Raw genomic sequence first — 19,964 nt, forward strand, 5'->3', positions numbered from 1 at the left:
AGGCCCCTCTCTGCACACTGCCTGTGTATTATTTAGATTAGGGCAGCTTCTCTCTTATCTTTTACAAGATGGATAAATCCTCCTCTGAGCTGACTGGGCTTTCACATACAGAGGAATTACATACAGGCAGAGCTGTCTGCACTCTGCAGGAAGAAACAGCCTGACACTTCAGTGGAAGATAGCTGCAGGGGGAAAGAAACACACAAATGATCTCTTGAGATTCAAAAGGATGGCTGTATACAGCCTGCTTGTGTATGGATGTATTTTCTATGTGTGGACATACTGTACATCAACCTACTTCCTGTTTTGGTGGCCATTTTGTTTGTTTATAAACAAACTTTTTAAAACTGTTTTTAACCACTTTTAATGCGGCGGGGAGCGGCGAAATTGTGTCAGAGGGTAATAGGAGATGTCCCCTAACGCACTGGTATGTTTACTTTTGTGCGATTTTAACAATACAGATTCTCTTTAAGTAATATTTTGGTGTGGGAAATAAACAGTTAATTTTTAATATTATATGTGTAAATTGTAATGTAAGAAATCAGTAGATGTAGTTTTACTATTTGGCCACAAGAGGTTTTTTTTCTCCTTGTGCTTCTCGCTAACCGGAAGCACAAGGAGTACGCGGAAAATGTTATTGGCAGAAAGACTGAAGCCTCTAATAAGAGCGCTTTGGTTTTTCTGCTGGGGACACAGATCGGTGATCAGGAACCATGTTCCCGTTCACTGATCCCAGGGCTACCGGGGGGACAGCACGGGGGCGCGCCCGCGATAAGCGCGGCACCGCAGCAGAGCAGCCGGCTGGACGTGAGCATCACGTCCGGGCGGCTGAAATAGTTAAAAGAAAATACATATGGCAGCCTCCATACAGTTGCAACAAGTGCTATTTGAGCTTACTGTTACCCAACAGTACACTTTATGATCCATTCACTTCCTGTCTATCACCAGACCTAATGTGCAGATAACTGATGTGGGATTTACAGTGCAGATATGCAAGTAATGCTAAGATATCATAGTGGAGGTTTGGAGGGCAAAACTGACGAGCCACAATATTGCAATATAGGGTATACAAACTGCTAGTAAAAGAGGAAGAGCATGTGGACAAAACTGTCATAACCATATTAACACAAAAATGTGAGAAAACTACATTCCGATAGTTAGAACCTACTGGCAGTTTGGCTCCATTACTCTTCGCTATAAGTCCAAACACATTCTGCTAGCATAACAGACAATATTGTCTTTTATACTTCCGTTTACATACCTGCCCAGTAAAAAAGTTTCATAGGAGCAGCATTAAAAGTAATTTTTTTTCCCCGTAAGTTGTTTAAACTCCATATCAACACAGACAAGCACATTTCACACAAATATAATAATTCAAATAATTTATTTTGCAATTATAATCAGTCATTGTTGGTCTGGGCTTTGCCTCAGTGCCAATGTGTGCAGCAGAATTAGCATATGTACAATCTCTCACAGAAATTACAGGTCCTTAAAGGAGCACAGCTTTACTCCTCTCTGACTGTAATAACTGTGCAACAGAGGGTCTTTCAAGACTTCCATTTCATGCAGTCTTTCCCAAGACTGAGAAAAGTCATCTGGGCCCTGCCCACAGCCCCCTTCCGGAGGGACACTGGGGTAGCCAGGATGAGCCATCAGTTCAATGCTCACACTGTCAGCAGAGGCGTGATGGGGCAGGCTGTGTGGTAAACTGTGAGGTGATTGGCTGCTGAGAAAAGACTCAATACTATTGTCCAGGGCTCGCTGAATGTTACTTATGCTCATGTTCTTCCCCATAGTGCTGAGACCAATATAAATGCCTGGCCACCTGCAATGACACCAATAAACTGCACGTTAAGTAAGAAGATTTTGTGAAGGTAAAGAAAGATAAAAATCACATCTTCAGTAAGTGATAATGGTATCGGCAAACTATGCAATTACTAATGCATAAACTGTGTTGCCTTTAGCTATCAGTTTGCAACCTCTTTTTCTAACCTAAATACAAGAGCCAGGTTAAAATACATTGATAGGGATGATAAACAACCTGTTCCATTTCCCTTCAGACGCTTTGCCACTAGAGGGCTTACTCATAAAGATGTGACCTATGCAGGGAGAAATCAGTATTCTAACTTACACAATACAGAAAGGCCAAAGGATGAATGGGTCGGCACCACCGAAGTGTAATTAAAGCTCTTTATTGAGTCATAAGACAGCAGTGACAGACGCTGTTTCGGGCTGACAAGCCCTTTCTCAAACTGCTCACCGGTGAGCAGTTTGATAAAGGGCTTGTCAGCCCAAACAGCGTCTGTCACTGCTGTCTTATGACTCAATAAAGAGCTTTAATTACACTTCGGTGGTGTCGACCCATTCATCCTTTGACTGCATTGGTCCCAAGAGGCACTGGGACGGGGTCGAGGCACACCTGTTTATGCTACGGTGCTCCTCACTTCACCTTTTTCTACAATACAGAAAGGGGCAGTAAGTGGAAAAGGGATTGAAAGGGTTTGTTCCCTCATTTTTGCAGTACTAAAAAGCAAAAAACCTGCACTGCATTTTCTCAGATATAACCCCCCCCCCCCCCCCCCCCCAAAAAAAACTGTTCCTACTCCATCATGAAGACCCCCTCTAATTATACATACTTATCCCCCATGAGGCTACAAGGTTCATTTACACAACTCCCACAATATGACTGAGGGACACTGCATTTCAATGCTTTGTTTTGCTGTAAATCTTATCACCAGTTGATGGGGATGATGATGGGGCAGCACACACGCTGGCGTATGCACTAGGGCAGATTTATGTTTTTCATGCCTCTAGGCATCACTCCCCCCCCCCCCCCCCATTCCATGTGTGTCATCTATGTACAGCAACCCCGCTCCCTTGGGCATCAGCTTTCTTTCTTCTATTGCTCTCCATTTTTAACCTCCTATTTCATATGTGACAACTCCTTTCATATCCAGGTGCTCCCTTGGGCACCCTTGTGGCCTTTCTAGAAATACAGCCCTGCATATGCCTATCTCAACTGGGCCTAAGGGAGAGGCAGGAGGTTTCCTCAGGGTGTGCCTAGGGTACAAACTGCACTGAAAACATCTGCTGCATTTTGTAGTTCCCTCTCTCACCCGCTGCCCCAATGCATGCTGGGAGATGCAGCCTGTAGATGCAAGTAAAGAGATTGCATCTACAGACTACAAATCCTGGCATAGATTGCAGGGCAAGAGACACTGCTGGGACGACAAAACGCAGCAAATGAATTCGCTCCCAGGATAAGCTGGTGCATTCTGTGCAGGCCAGGGAACTGAGAAGCAGCACCCTGTAGGCAAGTAGTGTGGCTCACTCCAACCCTAAATAGACATGGTACAATATGTATCCCCGTTTAGGTCATCTCACCAGTTCAGGTGTGCTTAAAATGTAAATGTATATTAGCATCTCTTTCACTGCAGCTAAAGTGATCCTGTACTGAGAGGAGGATGGAGTTTACCATCTGTGGTTATAACAATTCCAGGAGCCTGGCTGTAATGCTGAGACTTCATGTTCAGCCATACACCTACAAGCAACATGCAACCAAGGGTATTCAGAGAGAGAACACCTGATCTGTATACTGGTTCTGGGTCAGTGACTCAGGAAGGCACAGCCAGGCAAGCAGCATGTTCGAACAATTATTAAAAATGGCTGTCTTCATATGCCTGACCACATGGTCACTTTAAGGTTAATTTTTATTTGTATACAAGTCGGACTTAAAAACATGCCAACAACATTCAGATAAATATCACCGCAGTGATCAGCTCAAGTGACAGGAATACAGAAGATATTGTTATAGGAGCTACTTGAAAATCCTGTTAGGCCGGCTGGCTGCTGTGCTGAACCACTGCATCAAATGCAGTTTGAATCACTGACCTAGAATCATTTTCTATATCGGGTCTTCTGACTTAACTGTTTCATGCAGATGTGTGACTCAGAAAAGACTATCAAAAACCCAAAACAGCAGTCATGCAAATGTAGAAGCAATATGTCCAACTTCCTATTCCTCTCACTTCAGGAGGTTTAGATAAAGCATTAAATTATCAAATTCCTTTTAAGATTATCTATTTACCTTTTAAAACGTTTTACCTTTGCTTAAACCTGCCTTCAGAAAGTCACTTAAAGAGACACTGAAGCGAAAAAAAATGATGATATTATGATTTGTATGTGTAGCACAGCTAAGAAATAAAACATTAAGATCAGATACATCAGTGTAATGGTTTCCAGTACAGGAAGAGTTGAGAAGCTCCAGTTGTTATCTCTATGCAAACAAGCCATTAAGCTCTCCGACTAAGTTAGTCATGGAGAGGGCTGTTATCTGACTCATCTCAACTGTTCCTGGACTATTTACTTTTCCTCTGCTAGAGGAGAGGTCATTACTTCACAGGCTGCTCTGAAAGACTCATTTGGAATGCTGAGTGTTGTGTAATGCACACATATTATAGAATGATGCAATGTTAGAAAAAACACTATATACCTGAAAATAAAAGTATGAGAATATTTCCTTTGCTGCTAATCTTCTAGTAATTATTCATAGTACACAACCAATTCACTATATCATATTTTTTTTTTTCGCTTCAGTGTCTCTTTAAAGACACTGAAGCGGAAAAAAAAAAAAAAAAAGATCTAATGATTTGTATGTGTAGTACAGCTAAGAAAAAACAAACATTAGCAGCAGAGACACAAGTCTAATATTTTTTCCAGTAAAGGAAGAGCTAAGAAACTCCAGTTATCTATGCAAATTAGCCTTTGAGCTCCACTTTCAAAGTCACAGAGAACTCTGCCAGACACTTGAAATAATAAGCTTTAAAAGAAAATGTATCTTTTTTTCCCCTCTGCAGGGAAGATTTTACAGAGCAGGCTAGTGAACTTTTGAACCCATTTAGAATGCTTAGTGTCTAAACTGCAAATATTAGAGAATGATGCAATGTTATAAAAAAAAAAAAAAAAAAAAAAAAACACAACACTGTATAACTAAAAATACAAATATTAGAATATTTTCTTTGCTACTAAAATTGTAGTAATTATCCGTATTACACAACCAAATCATATCAGAATTTTGTTTTTTGCTTCAGTGTCTCTTTAAACCTGCATTTTCTGTGTCGGGAAAGTTTGTGTCACAGCCTGAGTTCTCCCTACACTTTTAAAAGATATTACAGAGATTACAGATAAGGACGCTAGCCTAGGCATAACCCCACTGGGTCCCTAAAGTTACATTATTTATACATCTCACAGTCAAGTAATTAATCTGTAGTTAATTCCCAGCATTAAAGTTTATTGTAAAGTTATATTTTTGATACTTAAAGTGTACCAGAGATGTTTCAAGAAGCAGCTTTTATACTTACTGTATATACTCGAATATAAGCCTAATTTTTCAGTACAAAAAAATGTGTTGAAAAGTTATGCCCTCAGCTTATATGCGAGTCAGTGGAGCAGAACAGATGGTGGAGCAGGTTTTGTTACTGGCAGGTTTTGCTAGTTGCTCCCTGCTGTGTCCGTTCCTTCCATCCCCTGCAACATGATGTGCAGAGTGCGCTGCTTAGGACTACCTTTGTCCCCTGGCTTGTGGAGCGGAGCATGCAAGCAACGTGTCAGCAGTGCAATGATCGGGGATTCATTCAGTGTGGCAATCGCTGTGTATCATATCTATGATGCCGTCTAGTGGGGCCTTGAGACACAGCTGTATCATCCTTGGGGCACATCTGCCTATGGGGAGCGGGGCTAAATAGTACTGGGGGCACACCTGGCTACTGTGGAGGGGGCTATGCTGAGGTGGGGGCTTATACGCGAGTCAACCACTTTTTCCTGGTTTCTGAGGGAAAAGTGGGTACCTCGGCTTATATGCGAGTATATACGGTACTTGGGGCTTCCTCCAGCCCCATGCCAGCCATGGGCTCCATTGCCGTCCTCCTGAGCCACTTTGTTCCTCCGCGGTGTCCCCGGTATATTAAATTCGGTGTAACTCTGTATTGCTCCATTTTACAACTTCACTAAACACCACCTCACAATGCACACAGCTTATCTGTCCACTGATCAGGCATAGTTCCAAGTATGTATGCAGCTTAAATCAGAATCCAGACTTACCGTACTTGAAGTGATGTGGCATGAAATAAACATGAGTAAATACTAAGCCTACTTAGAGCCTGCCTGTGCCCACTTATTTTGCACTGAAAGAGTTAGCAACATGGTCAGTATGCAAATTATGCAATCAACTAGCAAGTAGAATGCAGCCCATCTATACTAAAAAGTGTACCCAGATGCAAATTAGTTTGATATGGTTAAGCAAATACTGCTAATAACAGAACAGAGCTGAGACTTCAGAGTGAGAATGTAAATCCTTAAAAGGACAAATGACGAGAGGTATATGGAGGCTGCCATAATTTATTTCCTTTTAAAGCAATACCAGTTGCCTGGCAGTCCTGCTGATCATTCATGTATAAGTAGTGTCTGAACCACACACCAGAAACAAGTATGCAGCTAATATTGTCAGTTCTGAAAATAATGTCAGAAACCCTTGATCTGCTGCATGCTTGTTTAGGGTCTATGGCTAAAAGTATAAAGGTACATACACACGTCGGATTTGCGCATATGACCGGTCGCTTGAACGTCCAAATGATGGGTCGTTTGCGCAAATCCAACGTGTGTACGCACCTTTAGAGGCAGAGGATCAGCAGGGGTGCCAGACAACTGGTATTGCTTAATAGGAAATATATATGTCAGCCTCCATATACCTCTGACTTCAGTTGTCCTTTAAATTGACAATAGGAATGCAAGACAAGGGAGGATCTGTATACGCTTGCTACAATACATACAAATTACTTCATAAGTTTATTTTCAGTTCAGGTTTACTTTAAGACAACCTGATGAATGCTCAAAAGTTTTGCAGCTGATAAAAAGGAGCAGATTTACAGTCTTCAATTTATCACAGACGGCGGCATCTTTACTTCTGGAAAGGTGCTTCACTGTGGAATGTATTTTCTTTCCTCTGTGAAAGTGGGAAGGAACAAAACCTAGTCTCCCAGAGTGCTTTGGAGTAGGAGGCTGTGTGACATCATAGCCTAGGCCAAGCATCACTAGGAGTGCTGGGTTATATACCAATTTACTGTTAAAAAGAATAAATTTTGATGCTGAAACCAAGATAATTAGCACAAAAATGGTTATACTGAATAATGTATTACATTTACTATATGTCATTATAGTTGCTCTAACTTTCAAAAAGCAATTAAAAAAAAATAAAGAAATGGTCTCACCGAATTCCATGACTTTTAAATAGTTCCACTGTATTTAATGCATCAGTCTCCACCCCTCTGTAGAACTCCATTAGTTCTCCCTGAATCCAGTCACACCTATTAAGGCCCACTTCCACAGGAACACGAGTATATGGGATGCCATGTTCACGCATCACTTCTGCAAACTCCTCTCCGATTCCTGTTTAACAAAGAAAACAAGCATATGTTAAGATGTAAAAAGAACATTAAAAAATTTTTTTTATATTTTTTACGGCTTGCCACCCACACTATGCTCCACTGGTATCACATGTGTGGTTAGGGTCTGGAAAAGAGCAGAACTGGGGGGATAGCTGGACGGGGTAGAGTAACACTCTACAGAAGGCACTGCTCAGTCATAGTACTACTGCAAGTAGCAGGGCTATATACAGCAATGAAACTCTCTGGCATTGCTCCATCATTCTTCTTGCCAGCTCAACACTGCCTACGGTACCACATATTTGCTTTCCTGGCCTCAGTAATATTCACTTAGATTCTCTGTCCAGCTCCTTGATTGCCAAGATTTTTATGTTGCGTTATTAACCTTGAACAGAGCCATTAAGAAATACTAGCCAGGGATAATGATAAACGTAAAATATTACACAGGGTATATTATTCTCTGGAACAGCTTAAGAGAATTCTCCCCCATCCATTCAAATTTGCCCCATGTGTAATGAAGAGGATGCAGGATCGATGCACAGGTTTGGGATCTGTCCAAGAATAAAAGAATTCTGGTAGCAAATAACTACCGGTAATTCTAAAAGATGTCATACCATAAATTTATGTTCATTGAAAATTTTCAATAAAATGTACCTAAAACAAGAAACATTGAACAGTTTATGTAGAACCAGCATGGATCTAGCCCAGTGGTAGGGAACCTATGGCTCGGGAGCCAGATGTGGCTCTTTTGATGGCTACATCTGGCACACATACAAATCAGTAGGGGTTTATTCACTAAGCTACACTGCTCAAGCAGTTCAGCTTAGCGTGACAGCGCAAGTACAATTTTCAAAGTAGGCACGCTACTGCTAGTAGTGTATTGTGCACCAACGTACTCGCGCTACCCCAAAATGAACGGCTGCTCCAATTGTTCCACTCTGGACCTTGTCAGATCCAGTGACTTTGTTGGATGAGATCCCCACACTTTGATTGGCCCAATGGGCTACCTGTCACTTGACAGGCAGCCTATTGAACCAAAGTGCGGGTATCTCGTCCTACAAAGTGAATCAACCCCTCAAGTCAGCTAGCTAATTGTACAAGCTGTTAGTCAGTATTTCTCCAGTCTGGGAAATTGCTGATGTTGCTGAAACCCAAAAGAAGCTGAAGATGTGTCTGACACTTCCGCTGCCCGGCGGATCAACTGTATACCCATCACCATGGCAACAGGGGCGTGAGCCCAGTTTGAAACATATTGTATGGCTCTCACAGAATTATATTTTAAAATGTGGCATTTATGGCTCTCTCGCCCAAAAAGGTTTCTGAACCCTAATCTAGCCCAAGGGGCTCCAGAGGATGTGGACTGGCGAGGCATGCTGGGAGATAGATTTCCAAAGGTTGCCTGCTGGTGGTGTACTCCTCTACCCTCGGTCCAGCGGGCACAGTCCCTCGTCCATTCTAGCCACTATCATTCTGTTGTTGTACCCATCTGATGGTAATGAAGGTACAACAGCTAGTAGTGCTCATGTTACTTTCTACTGGTGGCCAGAAGACAGAGAAACACCTCTGCAGAGCCTTCAGCTAAGCCTCATGTCAATTCTCCTCAGCACTTCCTTCATCAATTCTACTCTCACATATACCACATCCCCTGATCCTCATGTCTTCAGCCTATCACTCAGCTATCCTTCCACAACCTCCATACCCACCTACTTTCATCTATCACCTCTCCTGACTTCTATCCTTCAGCCTTCCCATGTCATCATTCTTGACCATCACCTTCCCTGACTCCCACACACAGCCCAATGTTCATCTTACTTTGTACCCCATATGTCAAACTCCCCCACTCCCGCTGCAGCCAGCACTCTTCCACACTGCAGCCAATGCACTGTTGTCAAGTCTGTCCTTTGCATAACTAAATGGAGAAGTCTAGCCTTATCCCCATTCATGTGGGCATTTAATCTGGGGAGTAGTGCTTAAGGGGTGGGTTACATATAGTGCCTTCTCCCCTATCCATCTTAAGTCCACTATCACATTTATAAAGCATCCACATAGCTTTATGTATTCTTATAAACAGTGTGAATGTCATGTATGTGTATGGTTGTGCCATAAACAAAATTGGTAAAGATGACATCTCAAACAAATGAGGCGGAACTGTAGTAAAAATAATGTAATGAAAAAGATTGCTTGTTTTTAAACAATATTCATTTATAAATGATCTATTTACGCTTGGTTTGCCCATTGCAACATCTTTCCTCACCCAGATTTACATTCTGAAATGTATCACAGGTGGCGACATCTTTAGTCCTGCTAGATGCATCTCTGTGGAATGTTTGGTTACTGAGAGTTCTAATCAGAGTAGGCTAAACATCACTAAGAGGGAAGGGCTACAATCAATATACAGCAATATGTATAGGAAGGGTTTCTGATGATGAAACAAGAAAAAGTAACAAAAAGGGTATCCTGAATAATTTATTGCATTCTATTATACGCCACTAAAGCGTCCATTACTAGAGTCCATCACTAGGGATGGAGAGAAAACCCTTTTGAACAATAGGAGTTGTACACTTCCTCCTCATTTGAAGGACTTCTGGCTCTGCATATGAGCACAAGTCTACATGATGTGAGTGGATGGGATTTGTCTCAGGTGGGGAGCATTTAGATGTAGTGTGTGCGGGAAACTGATAGTGTCCATGTATAAATTCTTCTGACAGATGTATAAACAGTTCCCACAAACATCCATTTTATATTTAGCAAAAATTCTAGTTAAAGCTAGGTTCAAGACACTGGCTATATTGTAGATAAACTATCTAGAGGCCCCCAAGGCACACATGAAATAATCTGACTGTATTACAGTCTCCATGCTGAGAACATGCCAATTACACAAATGACTGCCCATGTTACCCTGCAGTAGCTATTTAGCAGCTGCTTTTGAGATGGGGACAATTATTCCAGCTGACAAGTACCCCTCCCCAGAGATCTGTAGGATTCCTCTTACCTCCATGCGTCACTGCGGTACAACTAAAGTTACAGCAAGCTCATGGTGACCCAGAACTCCTCAGAGTGTGTGGACACCTGAGAGCTCACTTCAACCTGAATAATCACAAATACATTCTGTTTTAAAGAAGGAAAACTTCTGTTTTGCAGTACAACTAAACAAATGGCTTCCTGCAGACTCATGAACCAATGACACAAAACAGAGAGCTGGGAAGTTTTTTTTTTTAATTTATAAAACACCAAGCTGTATGATGTTGCCATGGTTTTAAATAGGTTTACTAGATCGTAATTGTGGCTGCAGACAGAAACTGAATGAAAAGTGTGTTCAAAGAATTAAAACATTAGGCAGGTGCACGGCAGTAGCAGAGGTGTATTATTAGTTTTTGTGTTGAAGCTGTGCTTTTAGTGTCATTAATGTGCAGCATATACTGTATTACAGATTCACACAAAGTAGGATAAAGTGCATCAAATCACACCCCCCCCCCCTTTGCAAAACATAATATAATCAAATATATATATATATACACACATTTTATTAGACACAGGGGGTTGGGAACACTTGCACAAGATACATGGTATAAATTGAGATGAGGTAGATTTATCTATTCATGTTTAGTGTAGGTCCCTGGTAACCTCAGCTGCAAGTGCTCATTACTGAAAGCATTTCCTCAGTTACGGCTACAAATAGTGGAAAAAAGACCGGCACCATCTGTTAGATTATGCTCTTTTATTATATCATCAGCGTCAAAGTGCAGCCAATAAGATGGCGACGTTTCGGAGCGCAGCTCCTTTTTCAAGCCAAGCATACACCGACAAAATCTCATATCTCATTACATTCATTTATATACTAAACATGGTAGGGCTATCAACCAATCCCGTTGGCCTATCTCATCAGCCAATCGGTCATGTCCGCATCATAAGCGGACCTGATGGGGAACTATACCTCTTAGTAGCCCATTAGTCGCTCACCTCCCCTCTCATGACACTCATCTGTCATCAAACGTACGTCCCACCGAGTCTCCGCACAGTTAATGCCGTATGCGCCGCCCATCGCGGTCTACGACGGACCTGATGGGAAACCGCATCTCGGTGACATCAGCATGGGAGGCCTGCCACACCTCCCTCGCATTCCGTCAAACCGTGCGGCCGCTTATGATGCGGACATGACCGATTGGCTGATGAGATAGGCCAACGGGATTGGTTGATAGCCCTACCATGTTTAGTATATAAATGAATGTAATGAGATATGAGATTTTGTCGGTGTATGCTTGGCTTGAAAAAGGAGCTGCGCTCCGAAACGTCGCCATCTTATTGGCTGCACTTTGACGCTGATGATATAATAAAAGAGCATAATATAACAGATGGTGCCGGTCTTTTTTCCACTATTTGAAGACAGTCTATGGTGCTGATAGACTGACCTGGCACATCAAGAACAATCTTCAGTGAGGAGTGCTCCGCCATAAACTACAGCTCAGTTACGGCTACAGCAATGCTTGTCGTCAGATCTTACTTGGTAACACGTGAACATGCTGATGCCCGTCCATGTGCTGCGGGTTCCGTCCTGTCAGTTCCCGGAACAGCCTGACTTGAGCACAGAGTTCCTGGCGAATCTGTCAAGCAAGCAGGCAATAAGTAAATCATTGTTAGAGGCATCTTCCTCTTGCTCAAGTATCAACTCATAAATCAGGACCCATAGTTACTGTAAATGAATGCGCAGTTCAAAGGCTAAACATCTTATATAGCCACTTGGAAAAGCCATTATCAAAATGCTGTTAAAAAAAAGTACTTTGGGACTTGTTAAATATATTTGCTTTAAAAATGGTGAGCTTCCTAGCTCCTGCGATTCATGAATTGCATTTAAAGGGATCCTATCGATTAACATGTGTTTTTAACCTGTGTTTGAGAGAGTTGCTGAAGTGCTGGTAAATAATGATGTATACATTTCATTAGCTTATCTCTTGTTTACTGTAACAAATACCTTTCACTCTGGCTCCTTTCTGATGAGAAAGTTAATGAGGGGAGGGGAGTTTCCCTCACAGTGTAGTTAACTCTGTAAAGCTGGCCATACACTGGCCCGATTTGCCGCCGATTCGACAGCAGATTCGATCACTGGGATCGAATCTGCTGCCAATCGTTCGCGCTAAACGCACCCGCCGATCCGATTTCCTCCCGAAATCGGATCGGTCCGTTGATCACGCCGTGCGGGTTACTTCCGACCGCCCGCGGGTAGGGAGTGCGTCGCTAGCGGCGGCCGATCCAGTTATGCATTACCTGACGCTGGCTCCCGGGCATCTTCTCCGCATCTTCTTCGCGCTGCACCGCTCTTGCTTCCATTCCAGCGTACATTAACTTCCTGTGTCACTCCAGTGACCAGGAAGTTCAAACAGAGGGCACTCTATTTGAACTTCCTGGTCACGGAGTGACACAGTGTACGCTGGGATGCGGGGTGCAGCGCGGAGAAGAGGACCACGGAGCCAGCTTCAGGTAATGTATTCAGGGGGGGGGGGGGGGGAGGGGTATGTTGAAAAGGCGGCAGCGGCGGCTCCACAGATTGTGAATCGGTTTCAGGCTGAAATCGATTCACAATCTGTTTGCAGTAAAGGCAGCCATACGATCCCTCTCTGATCAGACTCGATCAGCTAGGGATCTGTCAGCTGGTCGATCTAATGGCAAATCGACCAGTGTATGGCTACCTTAATTGTGTGTCAGAGAGCTCTCAGAAGAAGCTGCATGTTTATGAGCTGTCTGCAAGAGAGCAGAGGAAATGTAACTTGTTTTAATTGTCTGTGACAGCACAGCTTTTCATATTATTTTTTTGGCTTTCAGGGAAAAATACTCTGTAGTCTGATATGCAAAAAACAACACTGGCTGTGCATTGAAACAGACACCCCTATGCAAATGATTTATCCCAATAGAGTTAAACCCTACACACAGTTAATTAAAGCTTTTGCCTCTGAAATTTAACATGAAAAATAGGAAACTGTTTACACAGCTACTTAGACATTATTTGTACATTGTCATTTTATAACACTTGGGTATTGATAGTATTCCTTTAAGTGAATTTTAAATGTACATTTTCAAATAATATGTAACTGCCAATTACCTTATTGTCCCAAATTGTGAAAGGGGTATGGGAAGTTTTCAAGAGGTATTAAACAGGACATGTAAAACAGCACATGTAAAATTAGGATACAGAGAAACCAAAATGTACTGTTTTGTTTCATCCTATATACTTTACAAATCAGGTGCTTTCTGCTCTTTCCAGTATAGGCAATGATAGGAATGGTGTTGGGACAATGAGAACCTGACATCCCCATTGTCACCTGTGCTGCATGAAGTATCTTGACGGTCAATGAGACAACTTATTCCAGCTTGCATGCCAATTTCAAAGAAACTGTATGCAAATTGAAATTGGACCCATCAAATTAGCACAAAGTTAATTGATTGGCCCACTCCCAAATTGGAGTAGATTTTGTATTTACTGTTGGTAGATTCTTCAGAGGAAAGGATATTGTGTAATCTTTCAATTAGAGCATGTGCAGAGTCTGAACAGTTTTTTTTTTAAATAGTACTTAAAAAAAAAAAAAAAATCCATTGCAGATATTTGTAAATATATATTTTTTTTTTTAAAGATTCTTTATTTTATTTTGAAGAAGAAAAAGCATTTTAAACAAAAACAACAACAAGTGGTTCATCACAGTCTTGAACAAAATAAATACAGATAACAATAGCACTTAGTGGGGAGGGGCATTCCTAGCCACAGGTCAGATATAACATTCCAAACTATTGTGCACAACAGTTAAGGCCCATACTCACGAGTGACATTTGTCGCCGCAACACGCGGCGCGCGCGTGTTGCGGCGACAGGTCGCCCGTGAGTATGGGCCGCCGCACGCGCGCGCACCCCGAACTGTCGCCCGTCGCTCATGTCGCCAGGCGATTGAAACTTTCAATCGCATGGCGACAGTCGCCGCTGCCCCCCCGCCGCAACTGTCGCTAGTCCGCGTGAGTACGCGGACTAGCGACAGCAACCTCCATGTAGGTACATGGAGCTTCCGGCGGGGGGAGGAGGAACGTCAGCGACAGCTTCCGCCTTGCCGCTGGTCCCTCTTCCGCGTGTGTACGCGGAGGGACCTGGCGAGAAGCTGTCGCCGGCCTGTCGCCCACACGCTCACGTGTGCTGGCGACAGGCCACATTTCTCGCCCGTGAGTATGGGCCTTACAAATCCTAAGCCCAGGGGCCTATCCCTTCCCCCACTATTAACGCTTAAAGAGTAAAACTGTAGTGTTACCACTATTAAACGGAGTATATGAAGAGGGGTAAGGGGAAAGAAAGAAAGAGGGGGAAGGAAAGAAAACCAGAGGAAAGGAGAGAAATAGAATGGGTCCTCTGAAGACCAGATCCAGAGAACCCATTAGAGTGAAATAAAGAAGGAAAGATTTATAGTAAGATCCGCGCCGGGCCGAACCCAAATAGACCTCACATGATCTAGTAAAAAACTCAAGTTTATGAGGAAAAATGTGGAATCACCCCATTACGAAGGGGAAAATGTAAAATATTTATGTATCCTGGGGAATTTGTAGGTATTCTTCTGATTCTAGAAACATATCCCATTGAATCCATGTACGTGAGAAGGCCTCGTCCCTATCATGTAAGGTGTGGGTCAAAGACTCCATCTGATAGACAAACTTTATCTCATTGATCCATTCCCTTATTGAAGGCACAGATTGTGATTTCCAGTGGCGAGCAATAAGGACTCTTGCAGCTTGGATCAAATGGCGAGAAAGAGAGCGCTTGAATTTTTTAAAGGGTTTTGGGGTATTATGGAGCAAGTAGTATGAGGGATCTTCAATCGGATCTCCGTCTGTTAAAATTTTAATGTATTTCTGGACCGATTGCCAAAATGGTTTTATAGCTTCGCAGTCCCAGAATATATGGGTTAATGAACCTACTGCATTGTCACATCGCCAACATTGAGAGCTAGTATTAGGGAAGATTTTATTTAATCTGCTCGGAGTCAGGTACCACCTGGACAAGATTTTATAATTGGACTCTTTGATCCGAGAGGACATTGAGGCAGATTGATTTAGCGTGAGTATCTTCTGCCAACGCTCATCAGAAAATACAGAGTTAAGTTCTGATTCCCATTTAGATTTGAGTTCTAGCGACCAGGTGGTATCTGAGAGCAGAAGTTGATATAACTGGGAAAGCGTTTTTTTAATGGTGCCCTTAGATAAACATAAATTCTCAAAAGTAGAGAGTGGTCTAGAAAGTTGCTCCCTATTTCCCAGAGAACTGAGAAAGTGGACAAATTGCATGTGACTCCATTCGTCCAAAAATGGACATGAACGTGAGTCACGTATCTGTGAGAGTGGGATCCAAGCTTTATTTTGTATGAGGTCACGGCATCTAATTATGTCACCCATTCTCCAGCAGGCATAGCTTTGAGAAGAACAGCCTGGGGGGAATAATGGGTTGTTTAGTAAGGGCACCATAGGGGAAGGCCAAGGAGATAAATCTGGGAGATGGCGGACCCTAAAGAGAGCATTTAAGGTGGAGTTCACAGAGAGATATTCATTTTGTATTTTAAAAGAGGACCAAGGATAAACACAAAGCTCCGTGCCAACAAGATCTTGCTCCAGTTGTACCCATCTTTTCTGATTGGAGTTCCTGTGCCAGTCAACTAGGCGAGTCAAGGATGCTGCGGAGTGATATTTTCCCATGTCCGGTACAGCTAAACCACCAGAATCTTTGGGCAGAACAAGTGCAGTGTAACGGATGCGTGGGGGCTTGCGTTTCCAGATGAACCGTGCAAACCGCTTCCGTAAAGTCTTAAAGTGTTCCGCTGGCAAGACTATTGGTATGGTTTGGTAAAGGTATAGTATTCTTGGTAAAATGTTCATTTTTATAATGTTGATCCTTCCTAACCAGGAAAAGCAAGGTTTGTCCCAACGCTGTAGATCGGAAGTTAGAGTTTGGGTCAAAGGGACAAAATTGAGTCTGTACAAATCATTTAGTGAAGAGGGAATACGTATGCCAAGGTATGTAATAGCTTGTGGTGGCCATTTATAAGGAAAGTTATTTTTGATCTGGGAACTTAAATTAGTTGGCATGGATACCCCCATAGCTTGGCATTTGTCTGGATTTATTTTAAAATTAGAAATGTATTGGTATGATTTTAATTCCAGTTCCAAAGAGGGGAGGGAAGTGTGGGGTTCTATCAGGTAAAATAGCAGATCATCCGCATAGGCCGCCACCTTGTGCTCTGAAGAGGGTAGTTGGGGGCCTCTGATATTCACATTCTTGCGGATAGTACGTAGGAAGGGTTCTAATGATAAGGCAAATATTAAAGGGGAAAGGGGACAGCCTTGCCTTGTACCATTGGCAATAGGGAAAGAGGCAGAGACAACACCATTAACACGGACCTGCGCAGACGGGATGGAATAGAGTGACATAATCCACCGCAACATATGTTGACCAAGGCCTATATGTTGAAGTGTAGCCTCTAAAAAGCTCCAGTCAACCCTATCAAATGCCTTTTCGGCATCGGTGGATAAAAGAAGCAGAGGGGTATGTGTCTTATGCGCCCATTGGATAAGATCAATTGTGCGTATGGTGTTGTCTCTCGCCTCACGTCCTGGTATAAAACCAGCTTGGTCTGGATGAACTAGTGAATCCATAAGGGGGGAAAGCCTGTTTGCCAACACTTTGGCAAACAGTTTCAAGTCAGCGTTTAAAAGGGAAATGGGACGATAATTAGAGCACAAGGTGGCGTCCTTACCCGGTTTAGGAATAACCGCTATCTGTGCAGATAGCATGTCTCTGGGTAGACTAGAGGGAGGAGCATCTTCCGATACTAAGGCATTAGGAAACGTCAGTAAGCGGGGGATCAGAATGTCTCCAAAGGTTTTATAATAATCAAGTGGGAGGCCGTCAGGACCGGGGGCCTTGCCAGTAGCTGAAGACTTTATTGCCTGTCTAAGTTCAAAGTCAGTTATAGGGGATTCTAGATCACTAACGATTTGTTCAGTCAATTTGGGCAGGCCAGCAGCTTGTAGATAAGTGTTTATGGCATGAGACCTTGCCTGGTTAGGAGGATCAGAGTTGTTAGATGGTAAGTTGTAAAGGGAATGGTAATAATCCCTGAAAACCTTGGCGATTGATTCAGATCTATATTTTTTAATTCCCGAACGGTCTTGGATATGTGCCACATTAGTGTAAGCATAGGTTTCCCGGAGGGCCCTAGCTAGCATTCTACTGCACTTGTTGCCAAACTCATAATATGAGCGTTTGCACTTAAGAGCCAAGTGTTTCTCCCTGTGGAAGAGAGAGGTTTTCAGTTTTTCCCTTTCGAATTGCAGATTTTGCAAATCAGCACATGATAAGGTTTTCTTGTGACGCGACTCCAGTACTCTAATAGTGTTTAAACTATGAAGAATGTCTTTCTGTCTTTTTTTGTGTCTGAAGCTCGCCTCTTGTATCATTTTTCCTCTAATGGTGCATTTGTGTGCTTCCCAGATTGAAGAAAGTGGGACTTCTTCAGTAGTATTTGTTAAAAAATACTCCTGAAGGGCGTTGGAAATGGAGTGTTTAAAGTCCTTATCTTGCAGAAGGGAAATGTTCAAACGCCATTGTCTAGGGAGGTGAGTTTTAGGGCGAATACCCAATTCCAGTGTAACCGGAGAATGGTCAGATAGCGTCATATTGCCAATCTCTGAGGAAATTTGTTCAGAGAGTAGATTTTGAGAGATAAAAATATGATCAATACGCGTATAGGAATTGTGTAAGTTGGAGAAAAAAGTATAGTCGCGCCCGGATGGGTGCTGGATCCTCCAGATATCGACTAATTGGCGCTGAACCAATTCCCTCCTACACTTAGCAATTGCTCTGTTGGTCAGGGAGCTCTTACCCGAAGAGCAGTCCACAGATGGGTCCAGGATCATGTTAAGATCGCCTCCCAGAATTAAGCTTCCCTCTGCGAAGCTATCAAGGGCATCAAGGGCCCTGACCAAAAAAGCCGGTTGCCCACTATTAGGGGCATAATAAGTGCCAAGTGTAAAAGTTCGGGATAAATAAGTACCTTTTATAAAAAGGAAGCGACCGGAGTTGTCCTTGTGTTCCTGCAAGAAACGAAAATCGAAATCCTGATATTTGTAAATATTAAGTCTTTGAGGCTAGATTCAGTGGGATGTTGCGTTTTGATGAGACGTTAAAGTCGCACCGCAAAAACTTACAACGCGCCCAAAAAGTCGCAATGCAGCGTTACCGTCGCATACAGCAGATACAGTAAAAAAATACAGGCAATGAAAAGTATGCTTCCAAGTCATTACTGAGCATGTGCAAACAGTCCAACGCAGCTAATAACGTGTATAATGCACAGCACGCAGTACTTTTACTTAACGTGCAGCGTTAGACACCAACGCAACGTGTGCACTGTGAACAGGATATTGATTTTTTCATTGCAGCGAGTTATTCTGCGTTAAATGCTGTTTTAACGTGCGACTTTAACGTCCCACTGGGAACTTAGCCTCACAAGTTATTTTACGCTAGTTTCACTGGTACTCCTCTCCCTAATTCACTGGAGAAGTTAGCTGAGCTGACTCCGTGATCGGAAGACACTCGGGTTCCACAATCACTGAAAATCTGTTTCCACGCAGAGCAGACATACGTCTTGTGAGACGCGATGCTGGCAAAGCTGTATGCAAGACGCATCTGAGTCCCTCCAGCCATGCACGGCTATAGGGATTTGCATGCGTGATGCAGAAATCTGCAGCATGCCAAGCATTTTTCCCTCGTATGCGATTCGAATGGCCGCCTATTCATTTCAATAAGTTGCGTTTCCTTATGTGAATCAAAAGCAGGGGAAACGCTGCAAATTCGCAGCAGTGGAAATGGGCCCATAATCACCTGCTATGTGCAACAGCTTGACCATTGTAGACGCAGCACCAGAAACTGACAATAGTGTCTGATTAAATGTGCATAGTTACCGTAATTTAAAACTATAAAAGACCATCAGAAAATTATGAACAAGTTAGCTTCTGCTTTCTGGGATGGAAGATCCGCGGCCTTCTCTATTCATCCTGTGGCTGAGCTAAGCACACTTCTTTGGCTCAGGTTAGGGAATGCAGATGATAGAAGCACCATAAGTAGCGGCACCACCCACAAAAAGGTAATTTTCAAAAAATAAACATTAAAACTATTCAAAGAAACACAGACTGCAAAGTCACCAGTTGGTTACCTTCTATGGCATACACACCTCGGCCATGCTAAGCAGCCCTCGTGCTAATGCTTTTCGGATACCCATCTTCCCATGAAAGACGCCCTGAGTGCAGATTAGGGTGGAGTTGTGTCGAAGTTCTCCACATACTGGAATTCCCTCTGAGAGATTGGCATGGAGACCGATTGGTATATTATATCTACGACACAGAAGATACTTGCAGGGTTACATATGGTTACTTCTTAATCACTAAAGTTAGTGTACTTTGGTTAAACACCTTAAAATAACGTTCTAAGTAACACTGTATTATACTTGTA

The 19,964-nt window shown here is 42.8% G+C and overlaps 1 protein-coding gene across 3 annotated transcripts in view; it reads right to left on the minus strand.

Moving 5' to 3' along the window:
- Positions 1–1,367: 1,367 nt before the first annotated feature.
- YDJC (YdjC chitooligosaccharide deacetylase homolog) overlaps positions 1,368–19,964 on the minus strand; it is a 41,173-nt gene continuing 22,576 nt past the window's right edge. For all 3 annotated transcript variants that reach the window (XM_068271567.1, XM_068271566.1, XM_068271569.1), the window contains exons 3-6: positions 19,687–19,846; positions 11,941–12,040; positions 7,266–7,443; positions 1,368–1,825 (exon numbers count right to left, since the gene is read on the minus strand). In XM_068271567.1, the coding sequence (XP_068127668.1) occupies positions 1,480–1,825; positions 7,266–7,443; positions 11,941–12,040; positions 19,687–19,846 (784 nt within the window). In that variant the 3' untranslated portion in view covers positions 1,368–1,479. The remainder of the gene's footprint in view (positions 1,826–7,265; positions 7,444–11,940; positions 12,041–19,686; positions 19,847–19,964) is intronic.

Source organism: Hyperolius riggenbachi, chromosome 1, assembly GCF_040937935.1.
Source record: "Hyperolius riggenbachi isolate aHypRig1 chromosome 1, aHypRig1.pri, whole genome shotgun sequence".
In the NCBI taxonomy this organism is placed as follows: Eukaryota; Metazoa; Chordata; class Amphibia; order Anura; family Hyperoliidae; genus Hyperolius; species Hyperolius riggenbachi.